A 15,023-nucleotide genomic window follows, 5' to 3' on the forward strand; every position below is an offset into this window, starting at 1 on the left:
AGGTGGAAGGAATTCATAATTTCCTTGATTTATATAGGTACATGTTTAAATACTTTTTACTTGAATTTTAAAACCATATTTTGATTTTGGTAAATTAAAGTTTGAAATTTTGAAAATAAAATGGTAATAAAATATTTTTCTTTTAAATCCCCTTCAGTGTTAAAGCTGTTTCTATCAAGGTATTCCTTCACAGGTAAAAGAAAAAAATTAACTAAGCATCAAAAAAATTGTAAACTAATTGTGACATTTTCCAACCAACTGATCTTACATTTTGTCCTTAAAAGAGTTTACTTACATTTCAGCAAGGTATGTTTATAGAGTTCAGGACTGGAGTCATCATTTGTTAACCAGGTTTTCAGAAGGAAAAAACTGGTTATTAGATTGAGGTATGTCGGCGGGCGGATGGGCGGGCGGGGGCGGACGGGCGGGGCGTTAACAATTTCTTTCTGTGCCGCAACTCCTCCTACATTTCTCAACAGATTTTGACCAAAAACTTTTCACCCAGAACCTTTGTCACCAAGTGTCCTTTATTATCGGGGTTTTGTGATTGGATAATATTTGACCTAATTATGGCCATTGAATTTTTCCTTATACAGAATATATAGTGAACAATTTCTTCTGTACGCAACTCCTCCTACATTTCTCAAACAGATTTTTGACCAAACTTTCACAGACCCTTTGTATCAAGTGCCTGGGGCCCATATTGTCCGGGTTTTTTGTGATTGGATAATGTTTGACCTAATTATGGCCCTTTTTTTTTTTTCCTTTTATAGAATACATAGTGAAAACAATTTCTTCTGTGTTGGCAACTCCTCCTACATTTTCTCAAAGGACTTTTGACCAAACTTTCACAGAAGCTTTGTTATCAAGTGCCCTGGGGCATGAAACGGGTTTTGTATTAGGTAATATTGACCTAAATTATGGCCCTTTGTTTGTTTTCCTTATACAGAATATATAGTGAACAATTTCTTCTGTGTTGCAAACTCCTCCACATTCTCAAGGGATTTTGTTCAAAAAACTTTCACAAGAAGGCTTTGGTCATTCAAAGTGCCCTAGCGCATATGGGTCGGGGTTTTGTGATTGGATAATTTTTTACTTAATTATGGCCCTTTGTTTTTTTCCTTATACAGAATATATAGTGAATTCTTCTTCTGTGTGCAATTCCTCCTACATTATTCATGATTTACATTGCACATAGTTACAATTTGTTTCTTGTATTTGTATTTCAACTACAACATATTTATCTACAATGGTGATAATTGAAAACCTGGTTTCATGGCATTGCCATGTTTCTTGTTGCATAATGCACGTATGCTTGTGAAACAAACTTTAGAAGCATATTTAGACTGGTACACAGACTGTAAAGTGCACATGGTCACACAGGAACACAGGCTGGTCTCCCTTACTCATCTACTTAGAGACACCATCAGTCACTAATAAGAAAAAGTATATTTCTAAGCTAAAAATTGAAAATAATATTTTTGATGAAAATGGAATATACAATATTTGTATATATAGGAAATATGATGATAAAGGAAAACGTCACCAATAAGTCACGACTGGTGCCTTAACTTCCTGCCAAGTATGTGACAATGTTACTACAATTTAAGTTTTAGATAAGTCTTCTTATGTTAAATGATATGTAAATTGGCGGTGAGAAATAGACGACCAATAGACTCAATGCCAACGATCAATTATAACAGGGAAACTTTCGCCCTCCCTTACCTTGTCCAACGATTAAGATAGCGTCTTTAAGATTACCCAAGATACCTGCATTACAGGTATTGTCTTAGTCTTACTACTTTTATGTAACATGAGTTATAACAGATGAAGGAAATTTTTCAAATTTACATGACATGTTAAACTGGTGCCCAAATAATGCAATCTTATTATTTGTTTTTTGTAACAGAGTCATAGATTAAGTTGTGGAATTGTTTCATGTTTTTACTTTCTTATTTCAAGGAAAAAAGGATTTTGTACTCACCCTGCATCAGTGTTTAGGTACATTTGGTAAATAATCACATCTGTTTGTGATTTTATGTGCTCTTTGTTGGCAATTCTTCATATTAATTATTTTTAATTAACATTATATTGTAAAAATCATAACAGATACCAATTTCTTAAGAACTAGGACTAAAAATTGCTACCCATTGTTATACTAAACCCAGTTTTCTAATGGAAGAAAAGCTAAAAGTTTGAAGTATTTCCCAATTAAGTTTTAAATTCAATTGAAAAAAATGTTTATTTTATATTGTTATGTAACAAAAATAAAGGTAGAGTTAAACGTATACGGAAGTATCATAATATTCATTAAAAAGATTACTTGGGAAAGTGGTGTTTTTTGGGTTTTTTTTTTCCAATTATAACCCATATTGAAATATTGCATTATTGGTATAATGGTGCCAAAGTCAAACTTTGGAGCATAAATATAAATTTTGGTTTTGGTTGATAATATTTTGAGGAATCCTTTTTCAGGAAAGATTTAAATATAGTTTCATCATATTCTTTAATAATGTGTTATAGTCGAACCTTTCATTTTGAAGAGTGTTTGCCTTACTTGACACACATTTAAGGGACTCTAACTGGAAAGCATGGAGATGACCGGGAAACTGATAATTGTAAATTCGAAAAGAATGTTCATTAACTAGTTGGATTGAGGTCAAACCAATTAAACTTTTCGCCAAATCCTTCTTATCATCGTTCACACCCGTTTTGTTTTTTGTTTTTGTTTTTCCAGAAAAAAAGAAACATTTAGAGTGCCCAAAATGGGGCCTAAAATGAAATCAAAATCGTTACTAAAAATCTAGATAAAAAAAAATTTGTTAATTCGTTTAAATTCCAGTGTTATTTCTTTATAATTCTTTGGCCCAAAGATTTTCCCCTACTAAAGTGCTTCAAACTTGATCTATAATAAAGTATTTTAGGCTTAAAGGACCTTCAGTGTTGTTTAACTTTTAAAAAAAACTTGTTTCGATGAAATAAATTAAAGCCCTCTAAAATGACAATTTTCGGACCAGTGTTCCATGTACCGGCGCAATTATCAACTCAATGCACATTCCCTGCTACCTGATTAGGGGGCCTGTTAAACCTTGTGTAAACATAACAGTGTTAAAATGGGCACTTTGCACAGAAAAATAGAGATGGACAATTCAGTTTATTAGCATATAGGTAACCAACAATTGATTTTCAAAAATTAATTCCGCGCTTGGAATGGATAATCTATGTTTTTAATTTAATTCTTAACTTTTTCGCAACCACACTAACGGGAAATAAGCCCGAAAACATTATATTTGAAATTTTTTTTGGGCCCCACATTGGTTTCTATGTCCTTCGCGGAGGAAAAAGCAGGTAAACATTTAATGGGCTTGATGAGGGTTTCTGTTTTCTTGTTCATGTGCAATTGTCCCTAAAAGATTTTTGAGAGCCTTGTCTCTTTTTATTTGTGTTAATTTTTCATTCTGGTGTTTATTGGGCTCTAAAAGTTGGACATGAGTGGCTTGTTGTTGATCTTTTGATAATCTGTTAAGGACTATTAACATTTATTTATCGTAGAAAGTTACAGGAAAGGTAGGAGGAAGTTCAAAACCAACAACCCAGTTTCCATCCAAATAGTCACACCTACCCTCTGGTATTTTCATATCCATTCTTTTGTTAGATTTCTGAACATTTCATATTGGAGGTTTCATGAGGAAACGCAATGGATTCTCTTCCCTGTATGTATCTGGACACAAGAATGCTGTAATATGTTATACAAATCCAAAACCTTTGCATTTTGCCATACCTTTTATTAATTTCCTTACTTAACATTTTTTTGGACGCTTTCTTCCCAACTCAAAGGCAGTTACAGATGTAAAAACAGAATAAAATTGTTATATGTTGTTCCAGTTGTGGTTCTCCAGAATTAATTTCATCCTTTTTTCATATTTCTCTTTCCACTATAAAAACCCACTGAAGCCATTTTCCAAGCCCCTCTAGATGTTCACGTCCTGAGGACCAACCATTTTGGATAGCCAAACAAAATGGTTTAGATCGAATTTTATTATAATTAAAACCATGCTTGCTGAGGCCAGGCCAATTCCATTTATGTTGCAAAGAGAAAAAAGGGTGCTAGAAATTTGTATGCAGAATTTCGTTGTTATTATCATTGGACTGCAGTAATTAGTTTTACCCCACATTGCTTCCCAATTGTTTATGCCTTTTTTTTATTTCAAAAATGGGGTCTAAAATAAATGTTTGATTTCTGCTTAATTTGACGTTGCCCAAATTGATTATTTGGTTTTTTTTTGTAAAAAGGTTTTGTAGAAAGGTCTCGGCTTATTTCAAGGAGAAAGAAGGAAAATTGGGGATGTTATTTGTCAGGTGCCAATTTTCCAGTTAAAACTTTGGAAGTCTCTGTTCCAAGATTATTCAAATTATTCGATTTCTAAGTAAACCTTTGTACATCATTCTGTATAAAATCACTGATATTTCAAAAGGTTGAAGCTTTGTGCTCAGCTGTAAATTGTCCTAAAACATCAAAAATTGTTTTTTCTTTTTTTGTATTAATTGGAAAATGTTGGACAATGGGTTATTCTGTACCCAACAACTGTTGTAATTATTTAAACAGTGTTAAACATTCTAATAAAATGTTCCTTTCCAATTAAGTTTGGTTTCTGTGTTTCTATAAAATGAAATCAAGAACTGTTACCACATGGGGAAAACTGATATATTAATGTTTCCTTGTGGATTTAATACTACAAAAATTCTTTTCAATTAAAAACGGAGCATCTTTATTTTGTTGTGAAAAACATTTTTGTTAAAGGTTAAAACATTAGGCATCGTCTTGCCCCGGGAATTGTAGGATATCTTTCCCATTCCCAATTTCGGATATTCAAACAAACCTTTACTCCCAGTTGACAACAAAACAACCAGTTAACCCGGCCGGCTTGTTTAATCTCTTTGTGTTCGGCCATTTTCCTAGGGACGTTTCCTCTCTAACAGGCCCCAACATGCTGATTTAGGCCCATGACTTACAGGGATAGGGCCAACAACTGTTCTCTATCACAGGGAAAATTCCCCTGTTTGTCCCGGTATGAAAATGGAATGGTCATTTCTTGTAAATTTTTTAAATAACCCAGGAGGGATGTTGTGTTCTTATTGCCAAATTCTTTCCTTCCTCTTCTGGTTATATTGATTGTCCCAGAATGGCAGTTTGCAGGACCGATGTTCAATCTCGAAATAGTTGTTAAAGAACCAAATACCGGGGTATGGTTTCCTGTTCCCTGTTTCATGAGGTAGGTATCCAAGGGCGCCAAGGTTCGCCAGGTCAGAATCTTTTGTCTTGAATTACCATTGGCCAACAATTCATAACACAAAAAAAAGAAGATTTCAATGGTCTGAATCGAGTCCCTGGGGAGTAGTGTCCCTTCAAATCTGACTGCCAAAAATATATGATTTGTCAAATTGCCATCCAAATGGGAACCTTCCGTGATAGTACAAATTATTTCTCCATTTTTCAGCATATGTACAAACTTTTCTTTTGTTTTCATCACCATTATTTTATGACTCCCGATATTTCATTCTAAACTTGTATTTAACATTTTCAGTGATAGATGTTCCCTTGTGTTTTCGACAGGGGGGGAGGTGGAACATTCTGTAATTGTAAAGTTTAAAATAAATATTATTTAAATTTATTATTCATAGGTCTTCTTGCATTGTCGATTTGACTGTACGCCAAGCCAACCGGGTTATTGGTGGAATTGGCTGATATTTTATTTCTTTGTTAACCTTTCTCGAGGTCATTTTAAAAGGTTACAGTAACCGACTTGTTGCCACTAAATATTCTTAAATACAAAAGTTTAAGGGGTGTTTCTGTCCAATGGTGGCGGAAATTATATTTAGCGGCGCAGTTATCTTGTGTAAACGTAAATATTGTCAACGATTTTTAAATATCTATTGGAGATCGATTCATTCGTTTCGTTTGCTTATGTTTTCGTAACTTAGAATTTATACCATCGTGCCTTAAAACGCATTGTGCAATATACTTATTCATAACCTTATAAACAAGAATTCGGATCATGTGAAAAGATTTCCATCAACCCACCTTTTGCACTATCGGTTACCGAAGATTCCAATTGTATAAATGAGACCGCGCGAAAAAAAAAATTCCAAAATTGCAGGGAAAGTCGCCCAGGGGAACATTCATTTTCCACATATGTTTGGGGGACTTATATAGTTAATAACAAACGAGTAATGGAGGACTTGAGAGCCCCGGTAAGTTATTATTTTATATTTAGGTAAAAACGTTCTTGTAAAATCCCAACCTAGGAACTGGGTCTTATTTCATAATGCACGGTACTTTTTTTCAAACAATTAACCATGTGCATGGCCTTATGTAAATGGTTTTTTTGAAGGACATTTTTTTGATCGTGTAAATTGGCAATTGCACAGTTTAAGTAATTTCCAAACACCGAAGACGATATTAATATTGTGCCAAAAATGAATTGGAAAAAAAAGGGCTTTCTTCCTTCAAAAACTGTAATAATACAAAACCAAACCAAATTAAAATGCCCATTCTTAATCGTTAAAAAGTCCCATATTTTAAATTTTCTTGCTGGAAAGATATGTAAAGAAACATGAGTTAAAAATATCTTTGAAGCTGTATAGTAAGTAAAACGAGCAATTTCTGGATAGTAAATCACACGAAAACAGAATAGTGAGTTTCGCGCATGGTTTCTTATATTTATATACACATGACTCGGGTAATGAATGTGCACAAAAATAACCACACTCATGTTTGCAGATATAAATAAAAAATGAGATGTCATTTTTGAACACATTCCAAGACATGTTATAAACATAAAATTTAACCGCTGTATGAACAAATCTGCGGATGTTTCTAAATTCAAAATTCACCATTTCCGTGTTTAAATTTTGAAATCTGCTTAAGCCGGTGCTAGGGGCGTGCATGGTAACTTGCACTTTCCAGTACCGTCCATGAACAGGCTTAATCAAACCGAGCCTGCAATATTTTTAAATTTGTCATGTTGCGCTTTCATTAGGGATTCTGTTTTTCTCTATTTTAAATACTTCGTAGCTATGGCAGCATTTCCATAAACAGCACGCTCCAAGATTTTGCTAATTGTCAAGAAATTAAAAAAATAAAATATTGTGAAGTGAACAAAAAATAATTTACACATTGCAAACGGCACTGACAAACCATATAAATTACCAAATGAGGTCAAAATATGCAAAAATAGCCCTTGCTTGTTATAACTCTAACAAAATAAGAAATTAACAATGAAACTTTTAGGTAGAAGACTCAATGGTAATGTTCAAAAGCAGAAGAAAATATGGGTTTTGGGTTTTAATTTTTTTGTATTGCCCTTTGTTTTTTTTGGGGCACTTTTTAACTTTTTTCTTTGGGAAAAAAAACTCTAAAATTAAGAGATATTTTAAATATATACAAAAAAGATTATTGGGGGAGAAGTCATTGAAAAAAAACCATAACTTGTTTTGCCCTTTTTTGAATGAAAATATGGTTTTAAAAAAAATTCCAGGACAAATTTTAATTATAAAACATTTTAAAAGAAACTTTTACGTAGTAAATATCAAGGGGGTATATGTGCAGTACAAAAAGGACTCTTTTTTTTTTAATTTTGGGGAAGTTATTGCCGTTTGTCATTTTATATTTTTGAATTTTGTAGGGGAAAAAAAGCCGAAAACCATAAGAGTATTAAAAAAAAAAGGGGTTTAGATAGATCTCATTTCATAGGAGTGCAGTGCAAAAGAACAGTAACCCTACCTTGCCTATTTCTGGAATTGTTTCCTTTTCAATTTAACCACTGTAAATTTTGCCCGGAATAATCTGAAACAAAAAAGAGGTTCGCAAAAACTAAAAAAAATTTTTTTAAAATTTATTGCATTTTTTGCACTTTCCGGGGACCATAACCCAAAAAACTAAACGAGTGTATTTCTTTTATAAAAAATATTCAGAGACTCACCCGGTTCAAACCGGGCTCTTGTTTGGTATTTTGCTTGAATTGTAAGTGCCGTATGCAATGTGTAAATTGCTTCCTTTGTTCACTTCACAATATTTTACTATAAGATACAGTTTAAAATCGTTACGAAAGTAAACATGGATCATGAGGTATGCTGCCTCAACGATATCATAGCATTATGTACGATGATGTAATCTTACAGAAATTATGACATCACATTTTATGATTTCTTTCTCTCAGTATCATATTTATTGGGATCATTAAAACGTTTCTGCAATTTTACTTTTACTTAAATTAGCCAATTTAGTCACAATCACTCAATTTTTATCAGTTTTTTATGGTGGCTGATTTGTGCCTTCGTGTTTTCACCCCGCTACCCTGCCAAGCGAAAAGTCGAGAATTAACAAGTTAATATGGCGGGGCACGAAGCAAAAAGTCGCTTATAAGCGGGGGCGCGAGTCAAAGTTCAATAAATAAAATTTTGTCCCGCGGGTATCGATTTAAAAGCTTATTCTGGCAAATGTCTGAAAAAATGATATTATTTTTTTTTGCTGAAAACTGCACAGCGCTGATTGAAAAAGCGCGCGTCATATCATTTAGAAATATTTTCATCAACTTTGACGTCGCGTTTTTATGAATACGTCATTTGATCACTATGTTCGAACTGTCTTGTCACCGGTCATATGTTATAGCCTCTCTGTTAGTCTTTTATACTTTAGAGTGGCCACAGGTATGTTGTATTTTGAAATTGTCTATTTGTTATAGCCTTTCTTTCTTTGAGATTTTTCTTACTTAGGCGCGCCACGGTTCTGATATGACTGGCTGTTTAAATTGATTGTGGTTAAAATCCAGCTTTGCCGTAGTGAAGATCCGTAATATGTTGGTTCCCATAATTCAAAGCGGGGCGTATTTGTATACGGCAAAGCTGGGAGCCACGTTTGAATTTGTCGAAAGATTTTGTAAATCGAGTAAAACGGCTCTTATCTTCATGTTTATTTCGACTGTTGCGTTGTTTATATTGACGTTGAAGTTTAAAATTGACCATCATTGTGAAGAATTATATCTTCTGTGTCGATGGACCAATGGATTATGTGAAAATATTGGAAATGGAATAAAATACACGGTGATTTTGACGGTAGGTATTCATATTTTTTCCGGCGAATCTTGTGCATGTTGTGTATTATTATAGACGTTGAAATATGATTTTATTTTCAAAACGGCTTATATTAAGTTTTTTTTATGTATATATATATATATATATATATATATATATATATATATATATATATATATTATATATATATATATATAATATATATATATATATATATGATCAGTACAGGTGCTGGGATCGACAAATATATCATTTTGTCCTCCTTGTACCAGAGCATTGCTTATTTAAATTAATTAATATATATCAAATATGTAAATAAACAAACGTACCTTAAACAGGGTATTTTTCTGTGTGTGTGTTGTGTGTGTGTGTGTGTGTGTGTTTGCGTTTGTTTACCCTCGCCGCCGGAAAGAGACCATATGGGCGAGCAATGGGTATTTCATTACAGTATATTTCTTAATTATCCTTTCCAGAATTCTCTCTGTTGTTGCTTCACTTGATCTATGCAAAAAAATAAATTTATATTTAAGGCTTTTTTACCTCAGCGGAGCTCCTTTATATGTTAAAATATATAGTTCTGTTATTATTTGTCCATTAAGTTGTAGGAATAACATTTTTTTTTTTATTTTATAAAATCAAATTCAAACAACTTACTGCAAAATTACTTTGGTTCAGATATTTATCTTCGTAACACATATAACTATGACACAACATAAAAACAATCAAACATCAGTTCTAATAATCACTAGTTAAATGATTTTTGGGTTTGTGAGTGGAGAATACACAATAACTTTACATGTTTCAGTTCCTAAATAAATATGGAAATATTATTGGTTAGCGTCCAATATTAAAAAGTTTATGAATCATACACAAAAATCATTATAAATATAATTTTAACTTACTTTACAGTTTTAAGCCAGAAGTTTGAAAATCTTATGATTCAATGATATGTTATCAGTTAGTGTCATGTATTGTCATCTGACTAGACTAATTTATTAAGGTTAGATTATAGAACATATTTTGTTTAACTATCTATCAATTACTTGTTAAATTTATCGCACAATATCCTAGTATCTAAGAATCAAAGTGCTGAAGGCGCTGCAATTGTGACGTACTTGGTTTAGACTCAAAATAATCATTTTTTACTATTTCGGGCGAATAGTTCAATTAGTTTAGGGTGTTCCCAGGTGAAAATTATAAAGTACATGATACAGTAACACAAAAATTCCCATTCCCCCATTCACCCCCATTGCTTTGTTTTTTGAAATATTATAATAATATTGTAAAATAAGCAAGATAAGACATAGATGTAGAAAAAGTAACAAATAAATGCAAGGATGTTTTAATTATGGTAATAGCATAAAATAAACGTTTTATGATGATAATGTTGAATTTAGCTCCTTGATTTGTAAGTTTAACAGAAATCACAGAAACAGAACCTGTTTTGAAATGAAGCCAGTTTTTGTTTATTTCTTTCAATGCCTAGACAGCAATTGATTTTTATAGATTAGTTAAGTAAGTCTGCATGGTAAGAATGATGTGTGAACTTGTGTGTGTATTAAAGTTTGAAATATGATTATCATTTTTTAATGTTTTGTTTGATTAAAAAGTTTCAAACATATGTGTTAGTTATTAAACGTTTGTATGAATCCACCTCCGTAAGCTCAGATAGTTATATTTGACTTGAGAGGAAAAGAAACAACAAAAGTTAGTTGAATTGAAAATTGTCATTTTAATAATAAAATGACGGATAAATTGAAAATATAATATTGCAGAAAACAAATATGTGACTAGAAATAATTCAACTATAAAATGTTTACCTTGAAAGACAAAGTTGGGGGAAAGAACCGCCATAATTGTGAACAATTTAGATAAAAATTGTGAATCAATCCCCCAACCAATCTGAGTGTAGAGGTGGTTGATAATTAAGGTTTGATAAGCGCTATAAATGATTTAACATAATTAAGTTGAAGATATCAAGCAAGATTAAACTAGAGTTCGTCTCAAATACATTTTAAGATATCAGCTTGCATACAGCTCACAAAGTAAATGCTAATAAATTCCTAACTAAGACAACTATATGACTAGAAAAATAGTTAATTATATTTACAACATGATATGAAAAATATAAAGGAAATTGTTTTTCATGTATTATGTTTTAGACATTTCACAAAAAATATTGGCACATTATCCACATGTATGTAATTACTAATTGAAATATTTAAAAAAGCTACTGTAAAAGAGAATGAAGCCCAAAACTCCATCTCTGCTATCCTACTACTTAATATATGAACTCAAAAGGCAACTATATATATATATATATATTATTGTAACAATATTGTAACAAAGAAAATCATTAAATAAACCAGGAACTAAATGATATACAAAGTGATACAAAACAAATTCTTTAAAACAAAATTCTACTTTCTGTTTAATCTGTTATTAAGAGTTGATTGATCATGTCCTTTGAAATATTGAAAGCATTCCAATGTTACTATAAATTTGAATTATGTGTAAAATTAATTTGTACTGACTCTTCAATGATATGCCATGAAAATAGTCAATAAAATCTTATAACCTGACTAGATGGCTGGAAATTTTGCTTTATGTTTTTTTCTTCCTGTTTTGGTTGTGAAATGGAGATACAAAGGGAAATAACTCACTCCCTCTTCCTGTTATAATAAAAGTTAATTGAATTGTTTCCCACTCAAGTAGTGTACAATAGTATACAGCTTTTAATATTATAAAAAAGCATTTTATCGTTCTATATATTAAACTTGTCAGAAATTTATTAAGACATAACATAATCATATCCCTATTGCAAAATGTAGAATGGGCTAATATGTTATCATTTTGTCATATTTGTAAGTCAGTCAGTCCGACTGTCTTCCCCGTGTCTGCGTTTATAATCCCTTTAAATATATGGACCTATATAAACTCTGTTGTCTAAGATAGTAGATTTAAATGTCCTTTCTGTGACAGCTCTAGTTATATACGTATTTTCCCTGTAGTTTGACATATTTTAATTAAGTAAGATTACGTAAACCTCGTTTTCATTTTTACTCATAAAGTAGAATATTTTGTAAAAGTTTGTTGCTATTTTAAAGAATGTATCGAAAGATTTGATGTATTTCTTTTCTTTTTTCAATTGATATTGATATCGTTTAATTTCAAAGCCACGTGTTTTATTATAAATTGTTATTCTTTTTTTTAATACATTTACTAAAATGTCCAGCATTATGATGTTTTATTTCAATCTTAAATCAGAGTTCTGGTTGCTATGATAACATAAAAAGTTAAATAAGACACAAGATGATCCCAGAATAATTAGATATACAAAAAGGTTGATGAACCACCTTCTGCAGACAAAGTTGATTATTGGTGCCATGTAATTAAATACAAAATTGAGAATTGGTATATAGAGCGTCCATTTTCGATTGGTTAAGGTGGTTTCAACCACTTGTCCCTCACCTCTCTAGGTTTGAATTCCACCAAGGACTTTTGCTGCTTCATGTGAGGAAAATATACAGCTATCGTACAGAACTTTAGTGGTACTAATCAGGTTACCACTTGTGGCTGAAATAATGCACAGTGGACACCTCAGGTCTTCCTCCGCCAGTAAAGCTGGAAGGTTAATATATAATCACTCTTGTGAAAGCGCGGCGTAAAACCAAGCCAAAACCAGTTGGTTACGAAATATATATTACAAATTTTATTCTTCCTCATCAATAAATCTGATGGGTATGTTTTTTGGTCTATATGTTTGGTTTGGTCATAATACTTTACCCTGCCCATATGATGGGAGTCCTTCCATTTACAGTCTCCAAATTTCACAAGTGCATGCATTTTGTTGCGCTATACCAGTTACTCCCCCCTTACAGGCCACAGGGTTAAATGGTATATTTAGGTATGGTATTTATTAGGATGTAAAATGATTATTACGTGCTGCTTTCTTCAGGCCATAGGTCATCTTAAGTTATTTTGTAAGTATGCTTTACATTGCTTTTTACTGTAAATAAAATATCTTTTAAACACCTCTGAAAAAATAACATTTATCTTCAGTTGAAATTTATTATTACTAATATGGTGTTTTATTTTTCAGATACAAGATCTATTTCATCTCTAGATATGTTGGACATTGAGAACACAGATGATGCTGATACTGTTACAGTTGCTGTGAGTACTCTCCCTTCGTTACTTTGATTTCTAGAGTTTAAAATATTATGTCTCTTTGTCATTGTGCCTTATGTTTCAAATAATAATTATTACTTTTGAATTTAAGTCAGCAAGTTCATTAGAAGATGATGCACAGTTTGACGATCTTGAGCACACGCTAGAACAGTTTACACCCCATGACCTTACAACATGGAGGGTCACAATACCAAGATTAGGGGCGAGACCTGACCCTGAAAATCCTAAAAAACAATTCTTTGTGTTTATAGTGGAAATAAGACGTCTTGATGTTACAGATGGTAAGAATGATTAAAAGCAATGTTATCATATACTTAGTAACCAAATCTAGGATATTTCAAGGGTATTATGGCACAATCGTTATTAACAAATTTTAACATTTTAGTTCTATAATCTCTAGAAAAAATATCCAATAATAGTGTTCAAGACAAAATATGACCTTCAGAAATTCCCCCAAATGACTTCAGATGGACGATAGATTTACTGTTTAGACATCAAAGCAGAAATTGTAAGAAAAAACAATATTAAAGTGAAATGATTACATCTGGTCGTGTAAATGATATAAATCTAGATCTAGGGCTACGACTACAGATAGTATCTAAGAAACTGTTTGACAATTAGCCTGAACATATTAAACAATATAGACAACAACAATATAGACAACAACAATATAGACAACAATAAATAACATTTTCATGTTTATTTTCTCAGACCACTAAGTATCCTTTTTAGTTAAACAGTCAATTTGTCCAGGATTATACATCGTTTTTACTTTCAATTATTTTGTTTCCTGTTAATTTTCTCAGATGGACATTCTGTATGGAATGTTGGTAGAAAGTATACAGAATTTTATACCCTGGATCAAAAACTAAAAGAATTCCACGGAGTTGAGCTTGAAGATTGCGTTTTACCGCCAAAGAAATTCATCGGTACTAAGACACAAGAGTTTATCGAAGGAAAAAAAGAACTTTTTGAAAACTATTTACAAGTAAGTGCTATTCAAAGTTTATGAAACAGAAATCACTTTCCCTTATCCCACCTTATTGTTTTGTTTTTTGAAATATAAAAATGATGAAAAAAAAGAAAAGATAAGGTTTCAATTGAACCCGAAAGTGTCAATTAAAAAATCAAAAAGTGTCTGTATTATGGTAATAGCATATTGAACGTGATATGTTGATAATGCTTAATTTAGCACCTTTATAAACAAAGGCATGATTTGATTTTAAAGTTTTATATTTTCAGAAATTGTTGACGAAACCTGTTTTGAAAGGCAGTCAACTTTTGTACAATTTTTTCACTGCCGAGACAGCATTTGATTTTGGATTAGACATCAAAATAGGTAAGTTGTGTAAATCTGTTGGGTAAGTTCGTTATGTGTAAACTATGTGTGCATATAACAGTTTGAAATATGATTAAAGGTAAGGTCTATGATTATTTAGGAAAGATATGTTCAAATATGTTAGTTATTAACTATTTTTTATGCGTTAATTGGTTTGAAAAGAGGAACAGATGTCTGTTGGTAGCTCAATTTTTGTGTTTTGATATCTCGGTAACTGCTTCAAAGCTGGGAAAATCATTAAGTTCAGCAGCCTAAATGTTGAAATTTAAATGGCTTATATTTTTACCTCTGTCAAGATACTTCCTATAGTCAGTCAGTGAATATTTTTTTTCGCTTCGGGTCCACAAGTAGGGAACCCCATTAATTCAAAATATCATACATACATACATCATACATAACA

The 15,023-nt window shown here is 31.9% G+C and overlaps 1 protein-coding gene across 1 annotated transcript; it reads left to right on the forward strand.

Moving 5' to 3' along the window:
* Positions 1-13,171: 13,171 nt before the first annotated feature.
* Positions 13,172-14,657, forward strand: LOC132724163 (sorting nexin-14-like). Its single transcript, XM_060708984.1, has 4 exons — positions 13,172-13,269; positions 13,376-13,565; positions 14,091-14,272; positions 14,527-14,657. The coding sequence occupies exons 1-4, from the start codon at positions 13,177-13,179 to the stop codon at positions 14,647-14,649; spliced, it is 588 nt and encodes a 195-aa protein (XP_060564967.1). The 5' UTR covers positions 13,172-13,176; the 3' UTR covers positions 14,650-14,657.
* The last annotated feature ends 366 nt before the right edge of the window (positions 14,658-15,023 follow it).

This window comes from Ruditapes philippinarum, unplaced genomic scaffold, assembly GCF_026571515.1.
Source record: "Ruditapes philippinarum isolate M1 unplaced genomic scaffold, ASM2657151v2 ctg90_1_1_1_1, whole genome shotgun sequence".
NCBI classification, from domain to species: Eukaryota; Metazoa; Mollusca; class Bivalvia; order Venerida; family Veneridae; genus Ruditapes; species Ruditapes philippinarum.

What these genes read in the sequence shown, in the direction of transcription:
- LOC132724163 (XM_060708984.1), top strand. Translation starts at nt 13,177, where the DNA reads ATGGTGTTTTATTTTTCAGATACAAGATCTATTTCATCTCTAGATATG. An exon ending in CTGATACTGTTACAGTTGCT is followed by an intron (nt 13,270 to 13,375) that starts GTGAGTACTCTC and finishes TTTGAATTTAAG; the next exon opens with TCAGCAAGTTCATTAGAAGA. An exon ending in ACGTCTTGATGTTACAGATG is followed by an intron (nt 13,566 to 14,090) that starts GTAAGAATGATT and finishes TAATTTTCTCAG; the next exon opens with ATGGACATTCTGTATGGAAT.